Raw genomic sequence first — 25,515 nt, forward strand, 5'->3', positions numbered from 1 at the left:
ATAGCAATTTGAGTGAAAACGTGTTACTTACTATAACAATAACATTAAATAATTTATGCACAATTACTAACCCTAAACCAAACTCTACTCATATCCCTAACCCTTCCTATGTACATAAGGTCAATTACTGTTACTCAGTACCGGTACTTAATTGCATTATTACATTGTAACAAGGACACCTTAAAATAGTGTAAACAAATAGTGCAAAGCAGTGTAAAAAGTATGATTAACATGAATTAAAGAATAGCTCAATATTTAGTATGCCCCCTTTTGTTTTAATGAAAACATGCACACTGTAATCACTGTTTGGGATTCATTTATTTATTATATCAATAGGCTATAACTGGAATAAGTTTAAATAACATGCGAATATGTAGCCAAGATGCATCTCTTTCTAAACAACAGTAAAGCCAATCTAGAATTTGAGGCTCAAATATGTAAATAAAAACACTTTTACTTATGGTTTTGAAGCAGGAATCAAAACTGAAGTTTTTTAGTCCAATATTACTGTGAATAACATAATTTATTGTGCACATAGCATCATCTTAACACCTCTGGTGTTAGAATCTCATACATTATAGTTTTAAGCAGAGAGTTGTTTGCTTTCGGTCTAAGAGAATTTTGTAAAACTATAAATACAATTTAGTATAATTGAAGAATCGATTAAGATTCCACTCCCTGGTCGCAAGCAATTCGTTTAGACGCGGGGCAAATGAGAATTTAAGCAGGATAATGGCACTTAGTGTAATGGTACACGCAACCGTGCAGTACTCCTTTAAAAAGACAAACGCACGAGGAATATGAAAATATGACGTGACGTCAGGCGTCGTCTTTAAATATTGATCTCGAGCGCTTGACTGCCGCAAAGCCGCTCTTGAGAACTTCAGAAAGACACAAACATGAGCTGAACGGTGATCGGGCGAGCAATGCGCGGCTTCGCGTTGGGAACTTGGAAGCAAAATGTGCCTTTTAGACATGGAATATGCGATTTCCAAAAACGGATTACATTTAGTAAGATGATGTGTCACATTACCAGGTCAAACAAAGGAATTACTTTAAATATTTTGAACACTATATCAGCACAGAATCAAGTCAAGTTGCTGGAGTCCAGATGAGGTGATTTCACGTAGCCAAAAGTGACGCGACGTCGAAACTAAAGGGCGGTGGAATTACATTAGTTTGTTTTTTTTTTGCTAATTTGGAAACTTTACCTTGTTATCGATACATGTTCTTCTCAGACTTCCTGTCATCTTATGTGTCCGCTCGGAAATATTAACTATCATTTTCCCAAATGAGATGTAAGTTCGCGCAGTCGGAGTTGATGGGGAGCTCGAGACAACCAGCAAATCTCACAGAGAAACTTACGGGGAAAAACATGCCTTGTTTTCATCCATGGAGACATGGCATATAGGTTCCTGTCCAACCGAATCGTGCCATCCTCAAACAGATTAAGCAGAAGATTTATTTTTATATTCACTATCTCTTTGTGTTTCATGTATCTATGCTACAGCATCCTCTTCTGCTCCGGTACAATCATGCCTAGCCAGAGATTGGAGGATCACCGCTGCGTCCATCTGAAGAACATGGGAAGTAAAAAACTTTTACAGAAGTCACATTATTGCACTATATCAGCGAAAGCGAGAGTTCTCTCGGATGAGACGAGGGCTGTGGGTCTCTTGAACCTTACTGGCAACCAAAGCAAACATTCAGCCTTACAGAAAACACAAGATGCGGTAGATCACAAGCAGAGTAATAACAGTAATTCGCCGAAATACGGGAATAAGAAGTTGCCCAATGCACTTATAGTTGGCGTTAAGAAAGGAGGCACCAGGGCAGTTCTGGAGTTCATCCGGATTCATCCAGATGTTCGAGCTCTTGGGACCGAACCACATTTCTTTGACAGAAATTATGACAAAGGATTGGAATGGTACAGGTAGGTTTTTTTGTTTTGTTTTTTTTGGCATTCTAGTTAGTAAATTCAATAACCTAAGGCAATTGTATAATACAAAAAAAAAACTAAATCTTTATTAAATTTGTTTTATTAAATCTTTATTAAATGAACGCAATATCACACAAGTGATTCTGTACTGAAAATAGGCAGCAGGTAATCACAGCCATGTGAATATTCAATGCTACAGCACAATTGCAAGAATGATATTAATAGTAATAGTTATAATGGAGTTAATATTGAGTAACTTGCAGTTCAGACAAAAAAAAATCGCACGTTAGTAGGTTTTGTTTATTTTCCACCAATGAAAATACTTCAGAGAATAGATTTCTCTTCCATTCTCAAAATCTCTTTACAATCGACATGAAACAGAAGTTGCAGTGTTCTCTTCTTCCCTATTTTGACGTACTGTGTATCTGAGTAAAATGGCTTCTCGAACAAGAAAAAATGTAGAGGAGGGCTTGATTTTGTCTATTGGGAATTGATTGAATGGTTTGTTATTGCTGTGATCTCATATGAGTTACAGGTTGTCCCGCCCTCCCACCAGTAGACACATCATCAGAGAAGAGAAGAGATGTTGTTGCAAGATGGAGGGGAAGTTATTTTGATTAAAGATTACAAGAGCACAATAAATAGAAAAAAATAATGATGATGTGCATGTATACATCATAATAAATGCTGCAATATTCCATAAAAAAATTTAATTGTCAAATTTTGATTTCATGGTGACTTTAATCACTCCAGCTCCCTATGGGTTTTACATTCTGTTACTAGTGAGGGAAACCTGATCGTGGAGAGGGATAAAAATATATAGGTATATTATTCTAAACCAGTTCCATTTTCTCTGATGCTGTTTACAAGAAAAAGAAGGGGGGTAACATAGATATTCCACATTACAAAAAAACTATTCAGAATTCTTGGAGTTTTGATAAGTCAATCAAATTACCCATAAAATGATGTGCTCAGTAAAACTACTCAATATTCTGAACATGACAAAAGTTGTACAAACTATTTGTGATACTGTGCGTGCAAAAAAATATATTCGATATTCAATTGTTTATATTAGTTTTTGCTTTAAAAAGGAAAGTTATTCCTTGGATAGCAGCCGTCATTGTCCAATATAATAAATATAAACAAACAAAAAACTTATTTAATCAAATAATATTAATAGAACAGCCAAAATGTCAATTTTAAGCAAAACATTCTTCAAAATTGCACAAATTTGAAAAAGAAAAATAACTGCCTAATGAGTGAAATGTCATAAAGGTAATATCAGCAGGGTGCAAAAATGATGAAAACGGCCTTTTTTTTGTGGTGGCAGTAAGACAAGAGCTGAAAACTCGAACTGCTGACAAGAAGATGTTAGCAGTAAATCATACCGAGAGAGCAGGAATGATAGCGTTTTGGCCAGAGACCCAGAGCGGAATGACACAGAGTGATTGCAGTGTTCGGTTTCAGGGGGAAAATATGCAGATAAAAGCCAATGGATCTCTTTCAAGAGTAAACCTTCCATAAACCCTGCCAAAGAAAGGCATGGATCATATTGATCAGTGGGTAGATTAAAATCAACTCCTTCCTTTCCTTCGTCCCTTTCTACTGCTGGGTTGCCATTCAAATACCCATCGGGGAGCCGTTCGACAGTGCAAGAAGTCGGACTCGATTCTGTGTGGCGTGTAGGGCCGTGGTGCAGGGGTCTCTGGGAGACAATATCAGCCCTTCCTCTTTCAGCATGGTGTCTGCCTGCAGCGCAGCTTCAGTAATTACACACACACATCACATCCCAACTCAGACAGGACAGAGAGGACTTCCCATGGGTCATGTCCAAACGTTAGGGGGAAAAGCCATAGAAGCCAACAGTACATACTTGTGTGAGAGCTGCCCTTCAGCCATTAGCAGGTGTTGCTGCTTGTTCAGTCTGCTCGTTGTCTGGAAACCGCAATAAAACACACTTCTCCTCTATTTACGTTCGTTCAGAGGCAACTCCACTCACACAGTCTTCTGTGCTTAAATCAATTGAAGCAGATGTGTTTGTGAGATGTGTGGATCGATGCTAGTCCCTTGTATTTGGACATGGCGAGAAAAAGATGCGGGGGGGGGGGGGGGGGGGGGGGGATAAAGGAATTAAAAGATGTTGTTATTTTCAACATTATTACCTGTAATCTACAGCCACAGCAATCGGGCATGGGTTCGTTCACGACAATTTTTTGGGTGAGCTATCCCTTTTAGGTTTTATCGATTAATTTAATTAGAATAATAAGACACTATAGGGATTTTAGCAAAATAAATCACAATCAACAAAATTTCCACTGCAGAGAAAACACGGAAGCTGCATCTTAAGTGGCATCTAGATGTATTTAGACTGTTTAAAGGGTTAGTTCACCAAAAAATGAAAATTCTGTCATTAATTACTCACCATCATGTCGTTTCAAACCTGTAAGACTTCCATTCATCTTCGGAACACAAATGTAGATCTTTTTGATGAAATCTGAGAGATTTCTGTACTCTCCATTGATAGCTACGCAACTACCACTTTGACGCTTCAAAAATAAACAGATCATAACACTTTTTTTTTAAATATACATTAATATAACACGTCGGAAAAATTGCAATGATACTTTTAAATATGAAACTAAACCACCAGTAGGCGGTGGCAAGTGACTGTCTTAAGTCATTGAGTCATTCATTCAACTGATTTGTTGAAATGGCTGAATGGGTCAATGTGTCATTAGCCCCTTTTACACATCAAACCTGGTAAATTACAGTAAAATTTCCAGAATTAAATTCACTGAAATTCAAATGCTGTTCACACAAGCAACGCCGTTCTGCCTTTTTACCGGTTAAAGACAATTCACACATCAGCAGCAAAATACCGGTAAATTCTGTGATGTCAGTCATCGGAAATTATTCACCCGTATGAGGAGAAGCGCTTTAGTTTTACTATCCATTCAATTTGACAAAAAAATGTTGATGTCTGAGTGGAAGGCATAATAGATTATCAAACAGAATGTGTTATTGCTCTTAAAAACACGTGACGCACATAATAGTAACCAACTGCAGAGCCGCAGCGCTGATGAATGGACACGTTGAAAAAGCTGCAAGACGTGGCGCAACAGTCAAAAATGATCATTTAGCGCATATATTTCTGAGCGCTGAGTAATCACATCATCTTCATAAGTCTGTATTATTGGCCAAAAGCAAACTTCTCACGTCATCGCGTTTTGACTTCGTACGTGCAAATACCGATAATCTTCATTCCGCATTCACACAGAGCACTCTACCGGTAATTTACTGGTAATGTTACAACTTCTCTTAATGGTAAATTGCCTGAACCAATTTACCGGTATTTTTTAAAAGGTCTTGTTCACATATGATCTGATCTGTTACTGGTAAATCACCCAATTCTTTCAAAAACGGTGAATAATTCTGTAATGAAACTCCGCTGTGTGTTGCTCGGATATGCACAACATTTCTGATCTGGCTTTGTTTTGAGCTATGTTCATTGGCGAAATAGAGCAAAATAGTCAATATTGTGTCTAAAATGCAAGTCATTTAATCTTGACTACTTGTTTATTGAACTGTTGTATAAAATCAATGTCACATTTGCAATACTGCTGATTTTTGGCGAAACAGCACTTATTGGTCATTTGATGATGTAATATATGTAATATATATTGATAGTTCAGACATGAAACTCTAATTTTGCTCTGATAGGTCGTTTCAACTTAACATTCACATCCAATCAAATTCACGTATCCATTACCACTTCCCTTTATAACCATCCAAATGAATTCACTAACTCTGCGCATTATGCATATTCTTATTCTAGCCCTACACCTCCCCAGCACCACCTGTCTAGATCTGGTACGGGGGTCTTCCTCTGTTTGGCAGCAGAAGCTTGTTTCCATTAATTTCATGATCTGCACATTTAGCAGAAGCAAGTTGTTCTTGCTCTGCAGCAGCAGTAACCTTAGCACCTTCAGCAGTGTAGCAGATCTAGTCCAATTATGTTTTGTTATTGATGTTTTAAAAAATGATACTTGTCTGGTCGGGAAAGTAAAATTCTCTTTCACTTGCCGCTTCAAAAAATAATTGATCCTGCCAAGCGGAAAAGCGTTAATCTTTAGCATATATATATATATATATATATATATATACAATATGTATATATATATATATATATATATATATATATATATATATATATATATATATATATATATATAAATGAGCACAAGCTCCTCTTATTCTCACACTAAGAAACTCATCAATACCATTTGTGGACGGGTTAATTAAAATGCCACAGAGGCCAAGACACTGAAACAGTCCCCCTAATCCTCACTGAAAGCCATTTTATTTTAGCCACTGACTTCTTGCAATGAGAGGACCAATAAGGGCTGCAATAAAGGGCAGAAGTAATGAGAAAGATGAATTGGCTGATTAAGTCAAAAGTTTCTTATAAAGCCCTTTAATAATGTGTTTTAGAGTCTTGTTTTTCATTTTACTTCAGTCTTTGTCTTGACAGGTCCCATTCATTAAATTCACGCAGCGTTTTTGAGATCACCCCTTGGTTTTTACTAGATGTTGTCCTAGATGGAGCAACAAAGTCCTTGCTTGAAATAATAAGATTTCTCTTTTTACCTTAAAAAAGTGCAAGCAAGGTTCCTGGACAATTTCATAAATTGCTGAGTTTTGTGTGCTCTACCACTCCTCCGAAAGCCTACGAGAGACATGTTATACATATGTGGATGCTCATTACTTTATTTTTAGAATGGACAAGGATTCTTATGGCCTCATTTGTTGTAGGCAAACCTGTTTTCCCATTATGAGTGGACACTTGTGAGCCTGCTGATGTAGGTTTCATATTCAAGGGGTTCATCAAATCAAACAAATATTCTGCAATACACACCATCTAAACTTAAAAGGGCATCTGAATTCTATTGATTTTACTATAGTTGGAAGTTCTTCAAACAGATTCCCTAAAAAATCCTCAGATTGTACGAGACGTCTTTTAACATTTGCTGGAGCCAAGAAATTCCTCCTGGTCCTCCATTAATTGGCTCGAAAGGAAAAGGAGCATTCAGAAAGGTTGACAAGGACAGAAAGTTGGACAGAGCTTATTTAACTGGGAAAACTGCACATTTCTCCACGCACATGAGAGACCTTTTTATTCCCCTGCATCACTAACGGGATTGGCTAGTATGTTTCAGAGAGTTGTAGATCTTCCTGTAGCATTAATTACCTACACAATTCTTTCTTGGATGTGCCCCAGAGAACGGCAAGCTACCGAGATGTTTTGATTTGGTGATTTTAGTGTAAATTACTCATTAGACATGAGTGCCACTAGAAAGAGCGGCGAGTAAATATGAGCTACTCCGAGAAAGTGTGTCTACTGATGTCCATTATGGGACTGACTGGATTAAGAATGAATTTTGAATGCTCCGAGTCACTCTAGAGACAAAGCACAGAACCGCTGAGGAGCTGAAGGTGAGCACTCGGATTCACTTAGAATACTTGAAGAGAAGCAGTCATCATATATTATCATACATTTTGGCATTCCACTGGCCCTCTGCTGTGCAAATTAAATCGTGCATATACCGGGCTTATAAAATGCATTCACCCCTTTAGAATTTAGCACATTTTATTGAGTAACTCTAAAATGCAAAGTAAAAAAAGCCAGACAATTTACTAAACAAATTGCAAAAACGTGGAACTAAATGAATTTCATGAAAATCTTTCCCTTGCTTTTACGCATGTAAATCACTCCTAAAGTTTTCTTCTATTCACAATAACATCATCTGAGACCACCAGCTGAGGTGTTTCACATACAGTAAAAACACATATGTGTGTTTTGGAGAATCTGCTTCATAGTAGTATACATTTCTAGGAAAAGTGTACACCATAAAGACCAAGGACACACTTCATACACTTCAAGTAGAAATCTTTTGTTGGAAAAATGAAGTCCCATGAACCTTTAACACTATAGGCTGTGCTTCATTATAACCAAGCATTGCATAGAACAAGTTCCCGACAGTGAAGTACAGGTTTTCATGCTTGAATGTTCTAAAAACGTATTATTTTTCACATATTCTACATTGTTGCAGCACCTCTCTTCTCAGTCTGTCAGTAACGCTATGTTTAGTTCCTGTCTCTGTGAAGCCACTCCTTCTGAAAAGCACAATGTACTCTGATTGGTCGGCTGGATTAGTGTGTTGTGATTGGTCAACCACTATGGGCGTCTTTCAGAGTAATGATGGTCAAAATTCAGCTTTGCCATCACAGGCATAATTTATTTATATAGAGATACTAATATAGTATCTAAAATTTTACAGTATTAATGTTTTACTATATTTTTGATCAAATAAATGCAGCCTTGGTGAGGATAAAGGCCCTGATATACTCATGCCGAAGTTATTTTTCGTTCTTAGTTTAGGGTAAAACGACCATATTAAACATGAAAAACAGTGTCAATACAACTGCATTTTTCTACTACTTTTTTTTCTCTCCAGTGTGTTCATGTTTTCACTCACAGATGTCTGACCTCGACCAACTGCACAGGCCAAAGTAACCAGAATTTAGATTTTCAGGTGAAATAAGGTGAAGCTTCAAACGAAGTTCGTTTTTGTAGCCTGATTTTGTTCGAAATTTCATCACATCAGTTCGTTCTTTGATTTCGCTTGAATTATATAGGGGCCTAAAGAGACCACACAACCCTGATATTTGTAGATTTCAATTCAATGAATCTAGTAGCTTTACTCCTTTTGTAGTCGTATGTTGATGTGCTTTTGCATAAAGTCCAAATGTATCCAGCCTTTGCTGTGTTTGCAGGCAACGTCGACAACTCCAGGGATTTCAGATGAAGGCAACTTTCAAATATTATTCTAATATTTTAATATGGTAGGTTTTCTGTGGATGCATCTCACTTCATAAAGACGGAAAATTAATGGAGATGCAGAATCCAGAAAATATCTGGAGAAAACAAGCTGCAGTCTGCTGAAATACTGAAACTTGGGAGATGATTAATCTTCCAGCAGGACAATGACCCAAAAATATACCAAAAAATATAATAGTTACACTGGAGTGGCATAAACTAAAAATAAAAGAGAGAGAGAGAGAAAGAGAGAGAGAGAGAGAGTGAGAGAGAGAGAGAGAGAGAGAGAGAGAGAGAGAGAGAGAGAGAGAGAGAGAGTTCATGCTCTAAAGTGGCCAAAATCAAAGTCACTCTAGATTAATTATATGCATCTGAAAAATGACTTCCTATTCATAAATTGTCCCCATCAAACTTGGAGCATCAGCAGTTTTGTTAAGGTAGGCAAGCATGTTCTGCATCACCTGTCTCGACCGAAGAAAATAACAGCTGGGGTGAGGGAGAGGAATGCTAATGTTAGGGGTGTAACGGATCCTAGTGGGCCAGAATTAATCAAACTGCCCATCTTGGCTAATATCCTCGTAAACAGTTGGTTATGTCTTAAGTAAAAGTAAACAACTGAGAAAGAAAACGGATGTGCATCATTATATTGGCTCCGTGCATTAGCTCTTAAAGTGACAGAAGGCTAATATACCTGCTGCTGTCTGAGTCATTAATGTTAATCAAACAAAAAAAATTTTTTTAACAAAGTATCATGTATGTTTAACAAAGATTACTTATATTTAATTTATACAGTGAAGACCAAGCAGTGTTATTTTACATTAGATTTTTCGATTTCTGTACCTTAAAACTGTTAGACCTTTTTTGGCTGATCTGAAAAATTATCCAATCAGTGACTCAAAAATCGCAATATGATCCGAACCTTGAGTTTTGTGATCCGCTGCCCCCTTAGCTAATGTATTCAATTGTCCATTTTTCTTATTATCTATAGTTCAGTAAAATGAGTGTTTTTTTTTTCCCCTTTGACATGACACAGTACTCTATATCAATGCGGGAAAAAATAAAAAAAATTGTCAAGTCACCTTTATTTATATAGCGCTTTTTACAATGCAGATTGTTTCAAAGTAGCTTTACAGAAATAACAGAAAAATAATGTCGTAATAATATTGTTAAATATAAAATTAACTAAATAGTGCTTTTTACAATGCAGATTGTTTCAAAGTAGCTTTACAGAGATAACAGAAAAATAATGTTGTAATAATATTGTTAAATATAAAATTAACTAAGCAAGCCAAAAGCCAATGGCGACAAAGGTGAAGAAAGGCAAAAAAGATGACAGTGGCAAGGAACCAAAACTCCATCAGGTGACAGAATGGAGAAAGAACCCAGGCTCAGAATATCAGAAAGACTAAAATTAGTGTAGATGCCATTATTTTTATGATGTAGCGAGTACATCAGATGTTTTAGGAAGTGTTCCCGGTTCCGGGTGACCTACTTTACACAGTATAGTACATATACGGGCACCAGAGAGAGTTAAAGATATGATGTATCACTTTTTTTCAGGCTCCAGTGCATAAATATAACCATTTCCCATTTTAAAATCAATTCACACGCCAATGCATATTCACAAGTGCACAAAAGATGGTGGTGGGAGATAGTGTGCAGTGAAGTTGCATGACTTCATTGGGAATGGCTGCCATGTCTGCCATTGAACGGCATCATCTATGACCATTACCTTTAAGTAGCTACATCAAGAAGAAAAAAAGGAAAAAAATGCTTATGAACACAGTATTACAGTGTTATTTAAGGCTTCGATTTTAATGCTAATAGACAAGAACATCTAAATTTTGTCCAAAGTGTGAAATCATTAATGTGACAATTTGCAATGCAACTCTGTTAAGATCACACTTTACTTTTGCTTCAATGGATCACCTATAAGATGAAGTGCAGGCATTCTGTGTTTTGCGTTCAGGTGTCCCTCCATCCATTTGCATTTCTGCCACATATTGAGTAAGCCTGCTTCTTATTATTCCATGATAATGTTCCCATTATATCCTGCAGCTTTGCAATGAACCCTTTAAACCAGGAGAGAAACATATGAAGCATTTTCTTTGTGGGTGGATCAGGCCCATTCCCTGCTGGACAATGAAAGCTTTGGCTCACCTCACTTTTCACTTCCACAACCTTCTAAAGTGTGCAGTACTCTGTGGCTTTGAAATGAATAATAACATATTGTGTTTTGACAATGGCACTGATACAAGGCTGAAATTAATTGGGATAATGAAGCAACAATGCCATAACATTTTTCACCAATTTTTTAATCATTGACATAAGTATGTTTTTTTTTGTTTTTTTTGTTTTTTACAGAACCATCCAAACAGTTCTCGGCTGTGTGAAATTAGAAGCATTTTAAGTAAGAAATAATTGTAATAATAGTTGTTGTGGGTTTTGGTTCTTTTTCTGTTGTAATAGGCTGTATAGACCTTTGAAATAACTGAAATCATTTGGCGTAGTGATATAGAACTGTAATGCGGTCAAGACCTGGCTGGAACTATTTTAACCGTGCATTTCCCTGAAAATAATTGCACACCTTAGAACGTTCATCAACCAATCAGATTCAAGCATTCCAACTGCCCCGTAGTATAAAGTGATTTAAACTGCTTGTGAGTATGATTGAGAATACAACAATATTTTTAGACATATGTTGTGTCCCAAATTATGTAATATACACCATGCACTTACACTAGGCACTATGTACTCTATAATCTAGTGTATGAACTTTATACGATTATTTTGCCATTAAGCATCAGAATAGCCTGATAGCCTCCAAGCTGTGAGTTTTGAGTGCATGAAGTGTCCAACATTCCAAACTTAGTTTTTTCAGTTAATTAAGTGCATCATTCGGGCATTTGCAATGCATGTGTTCTTTTTTGTAATTTTCAGTGTGAACATAATTCTAATAAAAATAAAGTGTGAGGAATAGTGCATAAGTATGCAAATTGGGATACATATAGAATATGATGGTCGTATTTGACTTCAAATGTGTGTGATGTTGGGCATATCACGTTGAAATGTGAGCGTTGGACCACCGTGCTCTGAAGTGAAGCCAGTATCCAGGAGACATCACCTCTTTGAGCTCTCCTCCTCCTCCTCCTCCTCCTCTCAGGGATGTATGTGAAGTAAATGAGACCAAAAATACTGTGGCACTGCTGAGATGCAAAAGATGTTTCAGTTCCAACACAAATGAGTTTGGAGATTGACAAGTCTAGGTTCTTTCATCTTTTTATAGTCTCTGTTGAGGAGCTCTTTGAGCAACAACACATGAAGTCTGCCAACGCGCTGTTCTGAATCAAAATACACTCTTTCCCGGCAAGGTGTACGGTAAAGTTAATTTATCATCGTGCAGCAGCCTTGCAGTCTATTTTGGGGTAGTCGATGGTCTAATTGTTCCGTTTTTTTCTGGCTAGATCAATAATACCAACAGATCGTTATTGTTTAATTTCATATGTTGCAATTACGGAAAAGACGTTGCATAATGAATCTATGAGGGCAAGTGCGTAATTTGAAAATGCACACTGAACATGTCTTGTTGACAAATGTATAGCAGCGCTTTAGCTTTTGTAAATCATTCATTAGAAGTGAAGGGCTTGAAGATGAATGTCTGGCTTAAATGATAACACATTTTTTAGGTGTCATATTGAAGGAGTTATAATTCATTCAAGTGCTGGTTTTAGTTGCATTACTACTGCCAGCACGGTCAACCTACACCCACGGTATGATGTATGTGTGGATGGTTCATGGTTATCTCTTAATAGACTTTCTCTGAAGCGAGTTCCTGTTGCTGACTGGTCATTAATGGTCTGACATCCTCCCAGAAGAAAATCTGAGCAGTTGAAATATTCATGATCTGTATTACGGTGATGGAAATCAAGCCATTTGCTCTTTCCAGACCAGAAAATGAGGAATATTAGTAATACTGACTAAAATATGTTCATTGTTCAGGGATGATGTGACTGAAAAACATTTCACAGCTTCTGCAATTATGGTAAACTAAATAAACACTTTCAATTAACTTTCTCCTGGCAGTGACACAGAGCATGACATCGTGCCATAACCAGATGCAAAATACAATGAAAGGTACTTTATCTTTGCATGATGGAAGAACATTGTTTTGGTTGTGCTTCGGCTCTGCGTGACTGTGCGGATGAATATGATTATCCTACTGCTAATAAAACATTCCCTACTAGGCTAAAGAGATATAATCAGTTTAGATTGAAAGGATCTAGCTGAAGACGTTACTGTAGCTTTAACCATTAATAGACAGTACTTCCTGGAAAAGAAATTCCAGCACAGCACTACAACAAAAATAATGAAATGATCCTTCACAATAGATAATGCTGTACAATGAACTCTGTTAGAGAGCTACATATAGCAAATTATCTGTTCAATAAAATACACCATTTCCGTGTCCCTTTTACAACATTTCAAATCCCTCAGTTCTCACCATCAACAAAAAGCTAAGTAAATGTTGATGCTTGTTTTATTATGAGATCTCTCACATTATCTAATTTTTTTCCAGCAGATTCTCCTCTGTTTTGATGGGGTTTTTTTTAAACCAGTGATTCCCCAGAAGTTCAAGATTTAGTTGCTCCATGTCAACCTTTTTCACTCGTTATGACAACTAACATTTGCCACTCCCACACCATACACACCACAAAGTAGCTGGAGCAAAATTTCTCTATTTATGGACATGACAAGACACACAGGCGAGTGACGTTTGAACGCAGTTTCTTGCAAAAAAAAAAAAAAAAAACATTCTGATAGGTCTAAAATATAAACACATATAACATAGTGAATCAGGGTAAGTCAAAAAAAAGTTTTTGGAAGAAGGATTGATGATGTATTGACATTTACATTTTGAGCAAAAAAGTTATATAAATGACAGCACAGTTGGAGAGACAGGAAACTAAGCAAGAGGTACAATACACACTGGATTCGAACTTGCATCCCCATGAGCCATGCAATACTTTATACATAAGGAAGCACATGCCTTTCAGGCCCACCCTAACCATCTGATCCAATACCATATGGCTTGTACTTGCTGGAGTCAGGGGCTAAGTTCACCTTGAAATTAAGTTGTTTATAAGGTACAGGGTCTATACTGTTAATCTCTTTGAGGGAGAACTAATCACTGAATTTTCCAGTTTAGAAGTGCTAATTTGTTTTTTACTTGTTTTGTTTTTTTAAACAAATACTGATGCGATTCACCTTTATGCAAAAGGACTGACACAATGGTGTGTCCATTATCTGTACTTTTTGGTGGACAAATTTTAAGATTACAAGATTGTAAACCCACACCTAAACAGAACATGAAACAAATCTAACTGTGATTGGCTGTTTTATGTTTTTCTCTTGCTGTGTAAGTGGGTGGTTTTTGGACTTATAAAGCTGCAAACTGAACTAGAGCTTATGTTGTACTCAAACGTCTCGCTATGCGAGACTGATGCTCTACAGTTTCCACCAACTTTTGTGCTTAACGTTGGATACCATGCAAATGTTCTGTTCGCATTATTTATGTAATAGATTGCTGAAAAATGTACATAAGAAACAAACTGATACTTTATTTCACTATAAACCACTGATTAAAAGCCACATGGATTCATATAATTGAATGCCAAAAGATTCATAAAACAGTTTGATATTTATACTGTATGAGCCCAATAAACTCTTACTGTATGTAGCATAGGGTATGAAGATGCAAATAAACCTAACTAAACTCCAGAGTAAACTATGAAGCCATAGATGTTGGCCTAAAGACTATGAAGACTCAGGAACAGGATATTGTTAATGGGGCTGGGCTCATTAAGAGGGCCAGCGATGACAAGCATTTGAACTCAGACAGGAAATGAGGCTCGCTGTCTAAAACGCTGTGAGCGTATATCCCTGCAGCTTTGTCATAGTGATTGATGCTTTTCATTTGAAATACCAATCAGACCAGCACTAGCATGAATATGATGATCCAATACTTTGTCCCACCATAAAGCACTTTAATTAGCACAATGATGCTCAGATTAATTAGACAGAAATGGAGGCATAACTGCCCAGTTAATAATCACATATGTAGGTTTAAGCAAGTCTTCATCTAATGCAATATTGGAGTGCGTCTGAGCATTCATTATCTAAATATGCCCAGGTTATACTTAATACCTTTGGATTAAGTCGTTCAATTTCTATGGTCTGTTCAGTGTAGGGAATGGACAGCATTTTTGAAAGAATAAGCTGAAACCTCAGCACACCGTCACACATAAATGGACTAAAATCAGCCCTTAATCACAAAATAATCCTGAGATTTTATATGTACAGGATTGTTGGACAGTTCAAAAGTACTTAAGTGCATGAAAGCTTCAAGCACACGGTAGGGGAAAACAGAGTTATTCCCAGCCATACTCAAACAGCATCAGGAGTACGTTTAGTACGTCATATCGACTGAACATTCAAAACTGACCTTTTCATCAGACATTGGTACATTTCTAAGGATCGAAATGCTGGACTTTTGAAGTGTCCAATTGAAGTAAAGGTTCAGGAATACAAAATTAAAAGAATGCGCTATAAAACATTATTCCTTGCGGCAATGAAAGCGCGGAGATGACTTTCCTATAGCTGCGCTGTATTCCCTAGACCATATGAACTTTTAGAAAACCCTCATGAGGTTGCATCAGAACAGTGTATAAGGATAACTTTTTATATATATATATATATATATATATGTGTATATATATATGATAGGGATCTACAAAGTCAGTCAAAGTCAAATTCCTAATGTTTCACAGATAACCTAAACAGGCAATTCCAAGTTAAACTATTACAGAAAGAGAAAAAGAAAGGCAGATTAATGAGAGCATTGTCTGTAGTAAAATCACAGGAGCTGCTAGACCCTATTTATATGATCTCTGAAAACATTTGCTGCAGTAGCTGTCTGAAGTTTTTTTCCCTTTCCAGTCATTAAAATACTTTAACGTTTGTTCCATTAAGTATTATAAGAGTGTGTGTAAGAAAGAGATGCCCTACATCTATTCAGCTGTGGACCCGTTATTAGGTGACAGTCTTCAGCATGGAGCACTGCCTCACCAGCCAATATAGGCTGGTTCAAATATTTCCACTTTTTGAATATTGTCTTCATGTTTATTTAAAACATGTGTTGGGAAAAGAGAACTCGAATTTGAACTCGGGTCGGTTGCATCAAAAGCTGACGCCACCTGCCTTGCTCGCCACACCACTGATTTCGTCAACAGGATTTATTTTTTATTTTTGTCTGGCGAAATCATATAGTGGTGGGTAGAGTTAGTGTTACTATCCTCTGCCAACAAGACGGGCTATTTGCACTTGGTGTAAATAGACACTCCACCACATGTATCCTCAAACTAACCACTTCTAATAAATGTACAAAATGTAATAGTATAAAACTATACAGGTGACAACATTCCATTACAATAATACTGTTAAATTAAAAACAATTAATCTGTTATAATGTCAAAGTAAACATGTCAGGTAATAATGTCAGGTAAACATGTTCAATAAATGTGATAGCATTGATACAATAAAATCAGCATATTAATTCCTTGACTTCATTATTCAATGAATCTTAAAGTATTCACAAGCAATCATACATGTATAAAGGTGTTGATTATGTAAAATTCTTACTCTTTAGATGCTGTCAATATGTTAAACATATTTTTTGTGTGTTTATGCAAACATATGGAATTGAACTGGATCCACATTTTAATACTAATGAGATCATGTTGGCACTTCGCTGTCACAGACACGCTTCATTTGCACTGTATCTCTCATACCGTGAACGCTCTCCGAATATTTCATCTGTGTAAAATCATAGATACAATGTTATTTATTTACAAAAGTTGTCAAAGCCACATCTCATTGTCAAGAAATCCTTAAATTGGCCCAGAGTAGAATGAGATTTGATCATTTTAAGAAGGACTTTAGTGTCACTGCATTCTGTGTCCATTTTACTGCAAATCTGCACTGTCATCTACTAGAGAAACATACCGCAATGTGTGAAACACAAAGGTGCGGCACAGAAGAAAGTCATCTCAGCATGTAGGTTGGCCAGAAGCCTTTTTTTAATCAGAATCAATGACCTCAGTAGGAACGGCACATTGGTTTGCGCTTAGCACGGCATGCACTCAGATTTATTTATTTTTTTGTCAGGTGTTGTTTTCTTTTGCATTCATCGTACGGCTCAAAATGTGGCCCAAGTATAGAGATACCTGGGCTGACTAAAGGCCTGCAGGAAACTTTTAAATTAAGAGGATAACTTTAGGTTGATGGTATTAGTATGACACAAGCTGATGTAATTCACAGAGCTTGTTCTCCAGAGCTCTCACGACCTTGTCAGCAGATCCAAGACATATCAGAAAAGCTGCATGGCTCTCTGAAAACTTATCTTCAGCAGAAAAGACAACAGGAATACATCGTGCTCTGGCAGACAATTAACTACACTGTAACTTTCAGATGTAATATCAGACCTTTGCCTGATGCCATTTCTCATTTCTCTGAGGTGGTGGATCTGTTGGCAGCAAGTAGTGACTTAACCCCCTGATGAATTAGAATGTCAGTCTGCATTAAAAGTGAAAGGCAGTGATACCAGACATCAGGATATCCTCAATTATGTAGGCCTGTGTCTACAGATACGGTGATCTAATAAATCCAGGGCTCAGAAAGATAGCTGGAGTAAATGTTGCGATGGAAACGCTGAGTTTTAAACTGGTGGCAATTGTTTTATGTCTTACTTGTTTGTGATAGAAATTCAATTAGGAATTAATTCTCTCTTATTCTGCAAGAGACTGCCTTCAAAGTTAATTCAATGGGAAAAGATAAAATTGTTTCCTTTGCTGCACCATGATAAGCGTATTAATTATGTAATTGCAGAGGAATTATGCCAGTGATTAAAATGTTTACATTTTTTTGCATGCTTGCGGTTGCTATTAAAATCTTTCCTATTACAGGGTCTTGCCAATTTCAGTACTCTATGTACACAATTTGCATTCAGATTCTCTTTTTATTCTTATGCTAAATAGAATTAAAAAAAAAAAAACATTGGGAAAGGGTTGGTTAATGACTGATTAGCATGTGTTTCCTATAAAACAACGTAACTCGCAGCTTAACAGGATAATGAAATTTAAATTCTGTCATTAATAAATCATCCTCATGTCGTTCCAAACCCGTAAGACTTTAGTTTATCTTCGGAACACAAATAAATATGTTTTGAATTAAATCTGAAAGCTTTATGTCCCTCTGTTGACAGCTATGCAACTAACACTTTGTCGAATCAAAAGATTGAGCGTTTTAGTCAAAAATTTCTGAAGAGACTTAAATGCTTTATATGATGAACAGATTTAATTTGTTCATCATATAAAGATAAGATTTATTTATTTATTTATTTTATCTAAATGTATTCTGCTGGGTGCCACCCCTTCTACCTAATTCTCATTTACTGTACTTACACAGTAAGTTTGTTTTGTCTGCTGTCTTTGTCCATTGCCTTTACTGTTGCTTGTTAATTGTAAAGCGTCATATAGCCCTGGAAAGGCGCTATTTAAATAAAACGTATTATTATTATTATTATTATTAATTAATTTAGGCTTTTATTTACATGATTCACTTCACCTGTGACTGGTCATAATGTTTTGGCTCATCAGTGTAGGCAAATATAGGCAATATTTCATTATAGTATAGTAGATGTATTATAGTAATTGTTGAGGGCTCTTTTTCCATCCCCACCACCATTTGTTACAGTGCAGGATAGTGTACAGCTCAGGATAGTAGGTCCTGTGAACATTTAGGGGCTGTTTCCACAACTTTTTATGCGTTTTTTTTATAACGCAAACTTTTGAAAACGGGTTTTAAAGTGCAAGTTTTTGAAAACGGTCTCCGTGTAAACAACAAAAACGCAAATCTCTGAAGATAATGACGTCATGCACATGCGTATTACGTGTTCAATCTATAGTGTTTCATGGCCATCTAACGGCCTGGCAGCAGAATACAGCATTTTTAGTCGTTTCGTGGATCCGTGTGAATGGGGATTGTTATGACAACGGTGTTGTCTGTACACGGAAAAACTTCTCATTTTTAAGCATATCGTTGTCGTGTATATGTACCCTCAGTCACATAGCATTTTAGGTTCAGATGAGAGACTCAAAAAACAGTTCAGGATTCCAGCTGAGTAACTGCCATTGAGATTAATAAAAATACAAACAAACAGCTTTCTATAGGTTTTATTTTGATCTCCCTAAATAAAACATTACTATTTTAATTGAAAGTGAAAATTACGTGAAGCTCTAACAAACCTTTACCATTATTCAGTTTTACGCTTATTTCTTGTCATTATCTAGTTTTATTTATGCACTGTCCACAAAAATTAAAGCTTTCGAAAAAATGTTATACAAAGTACCAAGAACTTCTTCCACTTATGGCTACTTCCCTGGCTATTCTTCAGTGTGGACCCAACAGTACGCTTCTGTGCACCAGTTTGCAATTAGCACCTCTCTATTCCAGCTTTCAGCTAACTTAGCCTTCACTCTTCTCTCTAAATGAATTTTCTTCTAAAAAGACCAGACACTTATGCAAGCAACAGAGCACCTGCCAGCCCCCCCACCCCCATCTCAAGACAGCAGATGAGAGACACATCAGTGATGTGATAACAGGCAGACTGGCAAATTCATGGCATCTTTTGATTCTTGCAAACGCAATTAATTAAAGAACTGTGAGTACTGATGTAGGCAATGGCACAAAGACTAAATAAATTGGAGTTTGGACCAGGTCTTTCTTTTAATAAATATTCTGTATAAGTGGACACGCAATTGTAAAGAATTGCTTTTCCATGCAATTTAATAATAATTTCACAAAAATTTTCTCACATAAAAAAAATTTCATTCAGTGAGGAAAATTAGAGTGCACTTCATTTCAGTTGAAGCTTAAATTATCCCTTAGTGAGGCATGAAATATTACAGTTTGCAACGAAAATTAAGTCTGGTGTTGCAACTTCAATAGAATTTTTTTTTTTTTTTTTTTGTATTTTTGATGGATGTCTGGAAAAAAATATACGTTTGATTATGTAACTGAAGTATGCATTGCATCAAGGTGTGATTGGTGCTATGCATTCAGACACACATTAAAGTTGTTTAGTGGGTGAAGCTCCAGTGCACCATATGCAAGATTAATGGCTGCCTCTGGCCCTGAACCGCTAAGGCTAACAGAGACACCCTGGCCAGCAGCGCACTATTTATAAATCAAGCTAAATGGATCGATATTTTCAGGACTATGGAGGTAAAGTATGGCAACTCCTGCTTTAGGAAAGCCCATTATGAATCGGGATGAGTCTGAAACTCGAGGAAGCTGGTGGAAATTTGAGGTTATACTCTGACCCCTGTGTTCCATACAATAAGACGGTCAATAAAATTTCCATCTTTATTACAGTCTATAACTAAGATTTAAATTCTTAAGCCCTCACTAATCCTGTCTTATAGCTGTAATTCTCAATTTAATGGATGAACGCTGATGTAATCATTAAAAGTTAATTTATAGCTCTGCTTAAATACCATCCGAGGGAAAAAAATATAAGGGATTTGTAAATGTAGCAAAAACCTCTATATTAACTAATTTTGATATCTGATATCTTTACAAGTTTACTTGATCAATCATATAGAAAAGTACATTAGTAGTGAGCTTGTGTGTTAAATGTTTAACATACAGCATATGTTTCATTTATATATGTTTGTGTGATTTTTTTTTTTTAATTTGTAGGGCATTTCAACACAATCTCATGGGAATCCGTAACTATTTTACGTTTTGGCAAATTGCTGGCTAATTCCTATCAGTTCTTACAATCTCATTCAAAGGTTTTCATACAATCTGTTTACGTTCCAATGATGTTTATACTAAGGGCTGGGCCTTCATGCTTTCTTTTTTTCTAAAAATCATACATTTTCGTACAAATTTATATGAGACTCATACATTGTAAAAAAAAAAGTGTCAGTGTTTTCTGTTAAGATCAGGTTGGACCTTTACACCACATCTCCAGACGAGAGCAGTGTGACACGAATAGCAAATAGAACCAATTAGAATCAGAGATGCTGTACTGGATGTGGCGCGATGCGACAACAAATTCCCAACAGTAAACTGATGCCCCATTCTATTTCTGACGTACTTCAAGCGTTCGTGCTACTTCTGAAAAGAACAAATGGATTTGCAATGGTAGCTTTGTCTCATCCAGTGTAGACACCCTCAAGCTTTAGTCATAGTGTTTTAAAATTAGTCGAAATTGACAAATTTACGTTGCGATGTGATGGATGTGGCCACAGATCTGTTCTTCCATGTTGTGATGTACATCAGTGAAAGGGATTATTAAATTATTTATTGTGTATTGGATGGAGACAGATCTGAATGCAAGCTTGCAGTTTATTGTAAGAAAGGGGCGGGGTTTAAGCTGACAAAATGACTGGAGAAAGGAGTGGGGTTAAGATGACAAAATTGGACAAAATGATTGGATAAAGGGGCGGGGTTTAAGTGGACAAAACTATTGGAGAAAGGGGTGGGTTTAAGCAGACAAAAGGTCTGATCAACTTTGGCTGCGGCTGGATGTAACCGATCGGAAATAGTTGCCATTTGCAATCGAGGAGGAGCTGAAAACAGATGTGAAGTTGGACGCTTTCTGCTTCGCGTAGAGACAGTCGCAATGTGTTTGCATACTTTATCACAGCTGAAGTAAAGTGCAATATTTGTCAAATACACAGACATTTCAGAGAGATTTTCATGTAATGCTTTATGTACTGCTTAATACAGCGTATGTTTGTACAAGAATAAAGTTCAACATAGGCCTGTACCAATCATATACCAATGTAGTGGGGTCTATGTTTTTTATCAGTTTTATTTTGATTAACATGGCACAATATAATATTGCGACTACATGGAAAGAGATTTTACTATTATAAAAATGCTGATTTGAGAGCAGTAGTGGAACTGAAGGTGTTTGAATAAACATAAACACACGTGATCGTTGTCATGCAGTGGATTCGGCCAATCATGGAACAGTTATGTCGTCATCAGCGCTCGTTCAGCCGCTCTGGAGAAGCTGCGCAGAATAAATCAGTTGGCTGTTCTCGCTCTCGCGGTACTTTGATGCCATATGTCACAGTCACGTGGCGTCGGCACTGTCTCAAGTCGGACAATATATATATTCTATATATATAAATATATATATATTCTAAAATATTAGCCGTTTTGCTAATTTACACTACTGAATTATACTGTCCCCTCCCTCAAAAATCCCACCCTGGATTGACCTGTTAGCACTCAGCTAAACGGTAAAAGCCTGCATGCAGATAGCAGTTTTTTCTGCCTAGGGCACTCGCAAAACTAGTGTGATTTCTCAAGACACCTGATTCAGTGATATGTGTTAGGTGAGAGGGAAGTTTTCTGCGTGTAGTTCCATAAAAACTGCTCACGGCACTATTAATTCGATCACTCATACAACAAAAGAGTTGTGACTAAGTGGATATCACCTTATGTAGTTCATCGGATCAAATAAGAACAACTCTAAAGCTGGACTCGATGGTTTCTTGAAGAAAACTTGTGAAAATAATGACCTATTTCTCATGTCCCAGATTTGCCGAAGCTGTTTTCTCTATTGTGCATCTGTAATGCAGGTGATGGTGATTTATGAGCAGAAGTAAAGGATGTGCCTGAGATTTGATAATTTCCCCATACCCTTCAGCATCACACTCACCGGGGAGATAAGAGACTGGAAATATTGGCTGCGAGTATTAAAACCTCATGTGTGTGCTCTGATTATTTTGTCACTTTCTGTAACTGAATTCCTATTTGTCATGCTGAAGTCTACACTAATTTGAGGGGTGACCATATTCCACAAGTTATCTAACTTTTTCCTCACAGGGCTGTGAAAAGAAAATAGCTGTATTATAGTTTCATCAAATAAATATAATACATTTGAACATGTTCTGAGGAAATGTGTGTGTGATTGCACGGTGATTGCAAGATGGTTGCTTAAGTCAAAAGAGTGGTTCATCCTTCAATGTATGTCTACAGAATTATTTTCCTTATTTTATTGTTTGTCAAATGTCAGACTGCTTGGAAAAGCAATAGCACACCCCAACAATTTAATGTATCATTCATGTCTGTAGGGACATTAGTAGGGAGTTGCATGCTGAATTTTAACACTTTTTTATTGTTGTTTTGCACATATTTACCAAGGGTGCCAATATTAGTTTAGGTGGCTTCAGTGAAAAGCCACAATTGTGAACCTTGCCTATGATTTTTATTCATTTTGATTAATATGTCTGTTTTCACAGGGGCCTTATGCCACGGACTCTGGACAGCCAAATCACCATGGAGAAAACACCGAGTTACTTTGTAACACGGGAGGCACCGCGACGCATCTCAAACATGTCTCGTGAAACGAAGCTGATTGTTGTAGTGCGAAACCCGGTGACAAGGGTGATCTCCGACTACACACAGACCCTGTCGAAGAAGCCCGACATCCCCTCTTTTGAGGAACTAGCATTCAAGAACAGGAGTCAAGGCATCGTGGACACCTCCTGGAATGCCATCCGCATAGGCATGTACATCCTACACCTGGAGAACTGGCTGCAATACTTCCGTCTGTCACAGATTCATTTCGTCAGCGGGGAGCGGCTCATCACGGATCCGGCCGGAGAGCTGGGCCGGGTGCAGGACTTCCTGGGGCTCAAACGCATCATCACAGACAAGCACTTTTACTTCAACCGAACAAAAGGCTTCCCGTGCCTGAAGAAGCCGGAAAGCAGCAGCCAGCCCCGCTGCCTGGGCAAGTCCAAGGGCAGAACTCACGTTCAGATTGACCGGGAAGTTATTGAGCAGCTTAGAGAATTTTATAGGCCATTCAATGTGAAATTTTATGAAATGGTGGGTCATGACTTCAGATGGGACTGAGGAGGAGGACCATGGTGAAACCAGCCTCTCTCTTCTGATGATGAGTACACCTTCAAGGGATCGTTCGCTTAAAAATTCGGTCAGCATTTACTCACCCTAATGTCATTCCAAACCTGTATTACTTTCTTTCTTAAGTGGAGCAAAAAAGAAGATATTTAGAAGAATGTGCTGGGTACTGTTTTGTCATTTCATATAAAGTCATGAATTGCATTAAAAATACTATAAAAAGTTTGAAAGCTCTAGTTATATATAAACTATATAACTCGTATTTATACTCTACCAATTCAAAAGCTTGGGGTCAGTGTTTTTTTTTTTTTTTTAAAGAAATGAATACTTTTATTTAGCAAGGATGCATTCAATTTATCAAAAGTGACAGTAAAGACATTTATAATGTTACACAAGATTTCTATTTCAAATAAATGCTGTTCTTATAAACTTTCTATTCATCTAAAAATCCTGAAAAAATTGTGTAACCGTTTCCTCAAAAATATTAAACAGCTCAACTGTTTTCAACATTGATAATAATAAATGTTTCTTGAGCAGTAAATCATCATATTAGAATTATTTCTGAATGAGTAATGATGCTGAAAATTCAGCTTTGACATCACAGGAATAAATTAAATTTTAAAATATATTATAATGAAAACAGTTATTTTAAATTGTAATAATATTTCACAAAATTACTATTTTAGTCTATTTCTGATTTCATAAAAGTCATCTTTCAAAAACATAAAAAAATCTTACTGACCACAAACTTTTGAATGGTGGTACAGTTTCAAACGGGTTTGGAGGGTGAATAAATGATGACATTTAATTTTTGGTTGAACTACACATTTAAATCAGTTTGTGGGACAAAAGGAAACAGAACACCTCAAACTAATTAAGACCCAGTGCTCTTAAAATATTAAAAAGACAAAATATGGGCAAAAAACAACGTTGTATGTACTGTAGCTCAAGAGACTTTGCCTTTGACATGAAATGCTTTAATACATTTAGAACTCACGCAAGCTCTATTAAACGAACAGATGAAGTGAGAAGCTGTTGTTCAGTGTCACAGCGTTTGGTATTCACAGCATTTGTTTCATTCATCGCCACCCTGTTACTGTTTAAAACACTCAACCAATTCAATCATCTTGATATGAAATAGAAACCCATAAAGCATACAGTGACTGCTGAGGTGTGTCATTACGTTTATCTCATGAAATGTAACACACACAAAAAAAAAATTAAACAAATCCTAAAGAAAAACATTCACTTTCATCCTCACTGCAATACGTGAGTTGCTTCAAGTTATGTACATGCAATGAGAACAACTACCGCTGTGTTCAATTTATTTGAATTTTTTTTTTTTTATTATGGATATTTCTTAAGGCCAAAAGAGAAACTGGTTCAACAGATTGAAGTGGTCATGACATTATCTTTTTTATCATTTTAATGTTATTTGAGGTTCGCTTATAATGTTAATAAAAGTTTTTTTTGCACAAAAATTAAGTAATAAATAATAATGAAGCAGGGCCTCAGTCCATCTGTCAGAGCGATGAATCAAGCATTAGCTCGTCTTTTAAAACACATCTGTGAGCTCTGAAAAGGTCTACCATTGATTTGCTATGATCATGAGGGAGAAGACTACGCAATTACTGGTAGAGGCCAGTTTAACCTTCAAAGTAAATACCGAGAAATAAACAGACAGTGCTGAAAA

The 25,515-nt window shown here is 36.7% G+C and overlaps 1 protein-coding gene across 1 annotated transcript; it reads left to right on the top strand.

Moving 5' to 3' along the window:
- The first annotated feature begins 862 nt into the window (after nucleotides 1-862).
- Nucleotides 863-25,064, top strand: hs3st2 (heparan sulfate (glucosamine) 3-O-sulfotransferase 2). Its single transcript, XM_077213872.1, has 2 exons — nucleotides 863-1,933; nucleotides 23,198-25,064. The coding sequence occupies exons 1-2, from the start codon at nucleotides 1,401-1,403 to the stop codon at nucleotides 23,814-23,816; spliced, it is 1,152 nt and encodes a 383-aa protein (XP_077069987.1). The 5' UTR covers nucleotides 863-1,400; the 3' UTR covers nucleotides 23,817-25,064.
- The last annotated feature ends 451 nt before the right edge of the window (nucleotides 25,065-25,515 follow it).

The sequence above is a fragment of the Siphateles boraxobius genome, unplaced genomic scaffold, assembly GCF_051911475.1.
Source record: "Siphateles boraxobius isolate OS27281-9 unplaced genomic scaffold, OSU_SipBor_1 66, whole genome shotgun sequence".
NCBI lineage: Eukaryota > Metazoa > Chordata > Actinopteri > Cypriniformes > Leuciscidae > Siphateles > Siphateles boraxobius.